Source organism: Triticum dicoccoides, chromosome 4A (assembly GCF_002162155.2).
Source record: "Triticum dicoccoides isolate Atlit2015 ecotype Zavitan chromosome 4A, WEW_v2.0, whole genome shotgun sequence".
NCBI classification, from domain to species: Eukaryota; Viridiplantae; Streptophyta; class Magnoliopsida; order Poales; family Poaceae; genus Triticum; species Triticum dicoccoides.
The window spans coordinates 653,904,126-653,913,853 of record NC_041386.1 but is presented as its reverse complement, the minus strand read 5'-3'; the positions used below and the strand labels follow the sequence as shown (position 1 = coordinate 653,913,853).

At 48.7% G+C, this 9,728-nt stretch overlaps 1 protein-coding gene across 2 annotated transcripts; it reads left to right on the top strand.

Moving 5' to 3' along the window:
• The first annotated feature begins 913 nt into the window (after positions 1 to 913).
• On the top strand, positions 914 to 3,449 carry LOC119287738 (thermospermine synthase ACAULIS5-like). 2 transcript variants are annotated; one of them, XM_037567335.1, is made up of 9 exons: positions 914 to 1,305; positions 1,396 to 1,584; positions 1,746 to 1,848; positions 1,959 to 2,047; positions 2,294 to 2,453; positions 2,543 to 2,618; positions 2,778 to 2,836; positions 2,956 to 3,092; positions 3,172 to 3,449. In XM_037567335.1, exons 1-9 carry the CDS (start codon positions 1,019 to 1,021, stop codon positions 3,257 to 3,259), a joined length of 1,188 nt encoding a protein of 395 aa, XP_037423232.1. In that variant the 5' UTR covers positions 914 to 1,018; the 3' UTR covers positions 3,260 to 3,449. The 2 variants fall into 2 exon arrangements, with proteins under 2 accessions (XP_037423232.1, XP_037423233.1); XM_037567336.1 differs by having other exon boundaries at positions 917 to 1,305; positions 1,423 to 1,584.
• The last annotated feature ends 6,279 nt before the right edge of the window (positions 3,450 to 9,728 follow it).

The following is a 9,728-nucleotide window of genomic DNA, read 5'->3' as shown; positions in this document are numbered from 1 at the left end:
ATGATGGACACATCTACCCTCGATAAGAAGCAAAAGGCGTATGTCAATCTTACCTTCGGAGTTACCATGGGAGACATGGGTGGCTTCGGAGTTATCATGGGAGGCATGGGAGGCATGGGTGCCTTCAGAGCTACCATGGGAGGCATGGGTGGCTTCGGAGCTACCATGGGAGGCATGGGTGGCTTCGGAGCTACCATGGGAGGCATGAGTTTTGGGTCTCTCATGGGAGGCATGGGAGCACCTCTAGGTGACATGTGTGGACGCATGTCTTACAGTGTGCCTCACATACCTTCGCATGATGCCGTTGGAGATCTTGCCAACACCTTCCGAGCTCCCCATGATGATGTGGCACGCGACACTGAAGAGGAGGAAGAATCTTCTTCAGATGAGGATGAAGAATCGGAGGAAGAGGAGGACGAAGATGATGCAGCATGGTCGTTGATGTGCCATTTATTTGTGTGAACTTTTATGTCATGAATTTGGTTGGGTGATTTTGAACTTGGTTGGATGATGGTGTGGCATGATTGTTGATGTGTCGTGCATTTGTACTATGCTATTTCTATATTTTTCATAAAATGTTTAAAATATCATCAAAATGAACATGTTGCAAGCGCCGGCTGCTCGCGCGTGCTGTAAAAGTTTGCGCGTCTGCTGAAGCGACGAGCGCGCGTAATTTTTTTTGCAGCGTCCGTTGGAGCCAGCGCTCTGCGACGCGAAAAAAGTTGTTATTTCGAAGCTGTAAACTTATTTTAGTGCGCCGCGGTTGCGCGCGGGTTGGAGATGCTCTTCTGCATTGAAAGAGGCCAAAATCACGTACTCCTGCTACTGTCGCTCGCCCCTTGAAAAAGACCGCATTCTGCTCTTCTATAAACCCAGTTCATAGCCAGCGGTGAGATAGACTGGACCCTTCGTCAGATCGTCACCCGGCCCTTTTCTAGTCTACGACGTCCTCTTCTCGCTCGGCAAGAAGGTTAACATATAGGAGTACGTGTACCAGGAGTTTGTGTGTTATTAAAGCATGTCGAGCAGTGCAGAATTTGTACGACGACACCACCGACACACGCACCTACACTATATGCACCCAGTGACCCTCTCAGCTTTCGCAGAGCCACCAGTTAACTTCGCTCTTGTCTGCAAGATGTTGGGAGTTGGTGAGATGAACCACCGGCTCGAGGCGAATGGGCACGGCAAGCCGGTGGCCATGGCGAAGCAGGAGCAGCTGCAGCAGAGGGGAGATCATGAGGAGACCCTGTGGTACGAGGAGGAGATCCATGACGACCTCAAGATCTGCTACGCCTTGAACAGGTACCTAAATCTTAAGCCTCTTTGAGCGGTCATGTGAAATCTTGGCTTCTTTGAAGCTGCCATGGACTAAACAAAGTGACCTGTGTGCAATTTTTTGCTTTCTGTGCTGCTTGAAAGCGTGCTGCACCGAGGGAAAAGCAAGTACCAGGAGATTGCCCTGGTTAATACCAAGTGTTTCGGAAAGGCTCTGATAATCCACGGGAAGATGCAGAGCGCGGACGCGGACGAGTTCATCTACCACGAGTCCTTGATACACCCGCCGCTTCTCTTCCATCCCAAGTAAGCTATCCTATCAGTCCCCGAATTGGGCTTGGTTTTCAGTCACTCTTGGGTCAATGCAATCTGGATATTTCATTCCAAACTACGAGTAGTACTCCATAGAGAGATGTGGCCTAGAGTATTGCACGTTTATCTCCTACCCAAAAATCATATCATTGCAGCCCGGAGACGGTGTTCATCATGGGCGGCGGCGAGGGATCAGCGGCGAGGGAGGCGCTGAAGCAAAAGACCGTCCAGAGGGTGGTGATGTGCGACATAGACGAGGTGCGTTGCGCGTACCACATAACACCAACAGATCCATCACGTCCACAAACTTGTTGTTATATGGCTCACACAATTAAACACGTCCGTCCAAACGTGCACGACGACGGCAGGAGGTGGTGCACTTCTGCCGGACGCACCTCAGCGTCAACTGGGACGCGTTCGCCAGCGACAAGCTCTGCCTCGTCATCAACGACGCCAGGTACTACCTTCGTTCTGGTTTATTGGTCCTTATTATATTTTATGCTAAATTTTAACCCAAAATTTAACTAACAAAATATTATTGTATGTCATCAAAAATAATATCATCGAAAACTATGTTCAAAGACAAAAATAATATCATCGAAAACTATGTTTAAAGGACGGGGGTAGTACTACACTAAACACAATACTACTCACAAAAACTGAATCAATGAGCCAACTGGACGTTGATTGATGGATGCTGCAGGGCTGAGCTAGAGAAGATGCGGGAGGAGAAGTTCGACGTGATAGTGGGGGACCTCGCGGATCCCATGGAGGGAGGCCCCTGCTACCAGCTCTACACCAGGTCCTTCTACGAGCAGGTCCTCAAGCCCAGGCTCCACGACGGTGGCATCTTCGTCACACAGGCAAATTCAAAAGCTTTGATTTTGCTACCCGTCGATGCATCTCAGTCAGTCTATTAACTCTTCTGCTTGTCTTGTTTGGGTTAACACAGGCTGGACCAGCGGGCGTCCTGACGCACAAGGAGGTCTTCTCATCCATCTACAACACCCTTAGGCACGTCTTCAAGCGTGAGTATATCCAATCAAGCTCTCTACTTATTTTTCAAAGCATTGAGGTCTCTACTTATGAACCATACATGTCTTGCCTTGATGATGTAATATATGCAATTATGCATACATATGGGATGAATAATTTGCAACTAACTAGGTAGCTGGTTTTGATCACAGATGTGAAAGCATACACTGCCCACGTACCGTCCTTCGCTGACACCTGGGGCTGGGTCATGGTAGGCACCACCCTTGTCAATAAATTTGGATCTGATAGTACAAGCACTGTTTTCATATTATGCAGTGGAGAGTAGTGATCGACGTGCTTCTGTCTCGTTGACAACATGCATGCCTGTAGGCATCAGATCATCCCTTCACCCTCACCGCCCAGCAGATCAACGAGAGGATCACGGACAGGATTGATGGCGAGCTGTCGTACCTCGACGGGGAGACCCTTATTTCTTCAACCACTCTCAACAAGACCGTCTTCCACTCGTCAGTCACCGCCTCCTCTTGCTCTCCACTACTACTACTCTTGGGACACAAACAGATAACATGGACTTAAAACATGCAGACTATTGAATGAAAGGCATGTGTACACGGAGGATGACGCGAGGTTCGTCCACGGACATGGGACTGGGAGGGCAGCCATGCTTAACTGAACGGGAACCCTCCGACCTGAAGTCATCGACCGGTCATCTATATGCATGGGAAAACAAGGGGAGAAACCAAGTGCAAATTTGATAGGAGCAATTCAAATTAAAACTGTCAAGATGAAGTTCTCTCGTGTTTGTTTCCTATGAATTGAGAATGATGACAATAAAATAATTATATTATGCCAAGTTTCATCCATAAATTGCAGTGAGTGTCCAATTGGATATCCCAGTGGATAGCATCCTCATATCCCTGGCTAATAACGTAGTGCCAGAAAAACAATATATGTTGAACAAGGCTTTGTAGTGTCAAGAATCGTTCGCGGGTACAGAGAACCAAGGTATCAATTCGCGAAGTTCTCCCGCGAGCACATGATTATACCTACACTGAACTAACAAACTTTACCATGGTCCCCAAGTTAATCTAGTGAGGTTGTCAATCTCACTGGATTTACTGCTTACAAGGATTAATGTGTCATCTGTATGGAATTTTTCTTTGTATGCAAAGTAAAAAAGAATCTCTACTTACCTTAAAAAAATGTAACGTTCCCTCTCCCATCTTACGTCCCCACCCTTCGTCCAACCTCCTCGTACGACCCCCACCCCTCCACTGATTTTCTTTCCTCCCACCATCGATTTTCTTTCCTCCCTTCACCGGTTCTCTCTTTGGTTACCTCTGATCTATATATCTATACCTATACTAATTAGAGACTCCCTAGAAATTATTACGTTAATCAGAAATTAGGAGTCGTTATTCTTTGTGGGGCCGAATTATTACGGTATAGATCAGTTGATGCTATTTCCATACTAATTAGAGTCTCCCTATAAATTATTACTTTAATAAGAAATTAGGAGTCATTAATCTTTTTGGGACCGCATTATTACGGTTTAGATCATCCCATGTGATTTCCATATTTTATTACGTGTAGATCAATCCATATATCCTTCGATTGTAATATTGATAGGAGGAATTCAAATTAAAATTGTCAAGATGATAAGTTCTTTTGTGTTTGTTTCCTATGAGAACGATGGCAATAAAAGAATTATATTATGCCGAGTTTCATCCATGAATTGCCGAGTGTGTCCAATTGGATATCCCAGTAGCACTAGTAGAAAACAGGGCTTTGGTTCGGGCCTGGCCAGCACATTAGTCCCGGTTCTTCACGAACCGGGACCCATGGGGGCATTAGATCCGGTTCATGAGCCCAGGGGGCCGGCCGGGGCCTCGTGGGCATTGGTCCCGGTTCGTCTAGACCCATTTGTCCCAGTTCTAGGCACGAACCGGGACCAATGGGCCGAGCTCTTGGCCCACATCCATTGATACCGGTTCGTGCCTTAAACCGGTATAGAAGGGGGGCTTTAGTCCCGGTTTATGCCACGAACCGGGACAAATAATTCGCCTATATATACCCATCGCCGCGGCAGAGCACTCTGTTTTTTCTGGCCAGCGAGGGGAGGGCATTTGGGTGCTCTAGCTCACCTCCTATGCACATGAGGTGTTAGATGAAATGCCCGAGCCACACTAGTTAAGCTTTCTCCTCTCGAAGCTCGACCTCGGAGCTCCATTTTTCCCGAGATTTGTCTAGATTTAGCTGGCTGTCACGCCCCGTCCCCGTTTTCAGCGCTGTTGATCGCCCGCGCCGATCTCGTCGCTGGCACCACCGTGGTGAGCCTCTTGTTCTTATATTCTTTCTGATTTTCTTACTTTAGATAGATACTTTTCTGATTTTCTTACTTTAGATAGATATTTGTCTGACTTTCTTACTTTTGACACACATGATTATATATAATGCACGCAGATGAACCGACAATGGATGTATGGTGACAAACACACCTCCGAGTACATTAAGGGCGTGCATAATTTTCTCGAAGTGGCTGAGGCAAACAAGCAGAATGGTTTTATGTGTTGTCCATGCCCTAAATGTGGGAATACGAAGTCTTACTCTGACAGGAAAATCCTTCACACCCACCTGCTTTACAAGGGTTTCTTTCCACACTATAATGTTTCGACGAGGCACGGAGAAATAGGGGTTATGATGGAAGACGGCGAAGAAGAAGAGGACGATGACAACTATGTGCCCCCTGAATACGGTGATGCTGCAACGGTGGGAGCTGCTGAAGATCAAGAGGAACCAGACAATGTGCCTGATGATGCTGCAACGGGGGAAGCTACTGAAGATCAAGAGGAACCAGACGATGTGTCCGATGATGATGATCTCCGCCGGGTCATTATCGATGCAAAGACGCAATGCGAAAGTCAAAAGGAGAAGCTGAAGTTCGATCGCATGTTAGACGATCACAAAAAAGGGTTGTACCCCAATTGCGAAGATGGCAACACAAAGTTGGCTACCGTACTGGAGTTAGTGCAGTGGAAGGCAGAGAATGTTGTGCTTGACAAAGGATTTGAGAAGCTACTGAAAATGTTGAAGAAGAAGCTTCCAAAGGATAAGGAATTGCCCGACAGTACGTACACAGCAAAGAATGTTGTATGCCCTCTAGGATTGGAGGTGCAGAAGATACATGCATGCCCTAATGACTGCATCCTCTACCGCGGTGCATACCAAGATTTGAACGCATGCCCGGTATGTGGTGCATTGCGGTAACGAGATGACCCTGGTGATGTTGACGGCGAGCCCCGCGAGAAGAGAGTTCCTACGAAGGTGATCTGGTATGCTCCTATAATACCACGGTTGAAACGACTATTCAGAAACAAAGAGCATGCCAAGTTGATGCGATGGCACAGTGAGGACCGTAAGAAAGACGGGAAGTTGAGAGCACCCACTGACGGGTCGCGGTGGAGAAAAATCGAGAGAGAGTACTGGGCTGAGTTTGCACGTGACCCAAGGAACGTATGTTTTGGTTTAAGCGCGGATGGCATTAATCCTTTCGGGGAGCAGAGCAGCAATCACAACACCTGGTCCGTGACTCTATGTATGTATAACCTTCCTCCTTGGATGTGCATGAAGCGGAAGTTCATTATGATGCCAGTTCTCATCCAAGGCCCTAAGCAACCCGGCAACGACATTGATGTGTACCTAAGGCCATTAGTTGAAGAACTATTACAGCTGTGGAATGGAAACGGTGTACGTGCATGGGATGAGCACAGACAGGAGGAATTTAACCTACACGCATTGCTGTTTGTAACCATCAACGATTGGCCCGCTCTCAGTAACCTTTCAGGACAGACAAACAAGGGATACCACGCATGCATGCACTGTTTAGCTGACACTCAAAGTATATACCTGGAAAAATGCAGGAAGAATGTGTACCCGGGCCATCGTCAATTTCTTCCGACCAACCATCAATGTCGAAATAAAAGGCAAGCATTTCAAAGGCGAGGCAGACCACCGGAAGAAGCCCGCCATGCGTACCGGTGATCACGTACTTGCTATGGTCAATGATTTACACGTAATCTTTGGAAAGGGTCCCAGCGGACTAGCTGTTCCGAGTGACGCTGGGGGACACGCACCCATGTGGAAGAAGAAATCTATTTTTTGGAACCTACCCTACTGGAAAGACCTAGAGGTCCTTTTCTTCGATCAACGTGATGCACGTGATGAAGAACCTTTGCATGAACCTTCTAGTCTTCTTGGGCGTGTATGGGAAAACAAAAGATACAACTGAGGCACGGGAGGACCTGCAACGTTTGCACGAAAAAGACGACATGCCTCCAAAGCAGTATGAAGGTCCTGCCAGCTACACTCTTAACAAAGAAGAGAAGGAAATCTTCTTTGAATGCCTGCTTAGTATGAAGGTCCTGACTGGCTTCTCATCGAATATAAAGGGAATAATAAATATGCCAGAGAAAAAGTTCCAGAACCTAAAGTCTCATGACTGCCACATGATTATGACGCAACTGTTTCCGGTTGCATTGAGGGGGCTTCTACCGAAAACGTCCGATTAGCCATTGTGATGCTATGTGCATTCCTGAATGCAATCTCTCAGAAGGTGATTGATCCAGAAATCATACCAAGGCTAAGGAGTGATGTGGTGCAATGCCTTGTCAGTTTCGAGCTGGTGTTCCCACCATCCTTCTTCAATATCATGACGCACGTCCTAGTTCATCTAGTTGACGAGATTGTCATTCTGGGCCCCGTATTTCTACACAATATGTACCCCTTTAAGAGGTTCATGGGAGTCCTAAAGAAATATGTCTGTAACTATGCTAGGACAGAAGGAAGCATCTCCATGGGCCATCAAATAGAGGATGTCATTGGGTTTTGTGTTGACTTCATTCCTGACCTTAAGAAGATAGGTCTCCCTGAATCGCGGTATGAGGGGAGACTAACTGGAAAGGCACGCTTGGAAGGGACTCAATAATATGCAGGGACGGATATTCTTGGTCTCAAGCACACTACACAGTTCTACAGAACTCTACCTTGGTGACCCCGTATGTCGATGAACACAAGAACAGTCTGCACTCCAAGCACCCGGAGCAGTGCGACGACTGGATTACATGTGAACACATCAGGACTTTCAGCAGTTGGTTGGAAACACGTCTCAGAGGTGACAACACTATTTGTGATGAGTTGTACTCGTTGTCCAGGGGACCATCTTCGACTGTATTGATTTACAAAGGAACGAGATAAATGGGAATACATTTTACACGATCACCCAAGATCAAAAGAGCACCAACCAAAACAGCGGTGTCCGCTTTGATGCAGCAACAGAGAGGGGGAAAGACACATATTATGGTTACATAGTGGACATATGGGAACTTGACTACGGACATTATTTTAAGGTCCCTTTGTTTAAGTGCAAATGGGTCAATCTGTCAGGAGGCGGGGTACAGGTAGACCCACAGTACGGAATGACAACAGTGGATCTGAACAATCTTGGGTACACTGACGAACCGTTCGTCCTAGCCAATGATGTGGCACAGGTTATCTATGTGAAGGACATGTCTACCAAACCAAGAAAAAGAAAAGATAAGGAAGCGAATACATCATACGATGAGACAAAGCGCCACATAGTTCTATCAGGAAAAAGGGACATCTTGGGAGTGGAGGGCAAGACAGACATGTCCGAAGATTATGAAAAGTTTCATGAAATTCCTCCCTTCAAAGTCAAGGCTGACCCAAGCATCCTGATAAATGATGAAGATTATCCATGGTTCACTACGGGAAACAGATAATTTGCCGTCAGGGGGCGTCTTTGCCGTCAGCTTTTCGTCGGGCAGACGGCAAAGAAAGGGTTTGCTGGCAGCAACAGATGGCAAAGAAAAACTGACGGGAAAATAGACTTTCCCATCTGCCAGAAAAATCACAGACGGCAAAGAGCTCACTTTGCCGTCTGCAACAAAAATCACAGACGGCGAAGATTTTTTGCCGTCTATATTTTTTTCAGGAGACGGTGAAGATTATTTGCCGTCTGTATTTTATTTTTCAGACGGCAAAGTGAGCTATTTGCCGTCTATATTTTTTCGCAGACGGCAAAGAGAAAGCACATCACGCGGATCGATCACATGGATCGATGACTTGGCAACATCTTATACGCACATCCGCATCCACCAGTCCATCCACACCCCACCCACGCACGACGCACGCACCCCCAGGACAGCACCCACGCGCCCCACGTCCTTTCTCTCTTATCCCCACCCCCACCGCACGTCTCTCTCTCCCTCTCGTTTCTCTCCCACTCGATCCAAATCGAGCACGACCCCCGGCCATGGCCTCGCCCCCAACCACTTCACGGCCACCTCCCCCGTCTCCACTTTAGGCCCGCCGGCGGCCGCGCCCACCTCCCCTCTCGCCATCGTAGGCCTCGCCGGCGCCCGCCACCACCTTGCTAGCCGCCATGTCACCGGCCGGCCCCGGCCACGCTGGCCATCATCTCGCCCGCCGGCCCCGGCCTGGTCACCCCCGGCGGCCTCCGCGCCCCGGCGCTCTTCACCCTCGGCAGTCTTCGCGCCCCGTCGCCCCCGACGGCCCCGGCCCCGTCACCCCCGCCGGCCTCCACCCCGGGCACCGGCTGCGGCCTCGAGGTCGCGTGCTCTGCCTCGCGAGCTCCATGGCGACAGCAGCCGGGGACTCCGCCTCGCAAGCACCACCCATCCATGACCTCCCTTGCGTGTCTCCCGAGTGTGGCTGGGACGGAGCCGCGCGGCTGAGCAGGTCCAAACGGCGGCGCGCGGCTGAGCGGGTCCAGACGGTGGCGCGACGAGCAGGACCAGGAGGCGGCGTGACGAGCAGGACCGGGAGGCAGCGCGACGAGCAGGACCGGGAGGCAGAGTGGCGCGGCGGGCGTTGTGCTGGAAGTTTGCGCGAGCAGGCCACTGCAGCAAAGAAGAAGGACACGATTGCTTTTCCATTTTATGTTTTAGGGTCCTTTGTGTAAATTTGAAGGGCTATTCTCTAACTTTAGTTCTCTGGTGGTCCTGTTTACACTTTGTACTTACTAATGATGAATGAAAGGCACTAGGTACGGACATGCCAAAAATATAGATATGGCACTGCACTTGCATGCGTTGACCGCATCG

Coding starts and splice junctions, on each gene's coding strand:
- LOC119287738 (XM_037567335.1), top strand. CDS start 1,019: ATGTCGAGCAGTGCAGAATTTGTACGACGACACCACCGACACACGCAC. Junction 1,849..1,958: donor TGATGTGCGACATAGACGAG/GTGCGTTGCGCG, acceptor CGACGACGGCAG/GAGGTGGTGCACTTCTGCCG. Junction 2,048..2,293: donor CTCGTCATCAACGACGCCAG/GTACTACCTTCG, acceptor TGGATGCTGCAG/GGCTGAGCTAGAGAAGATGC.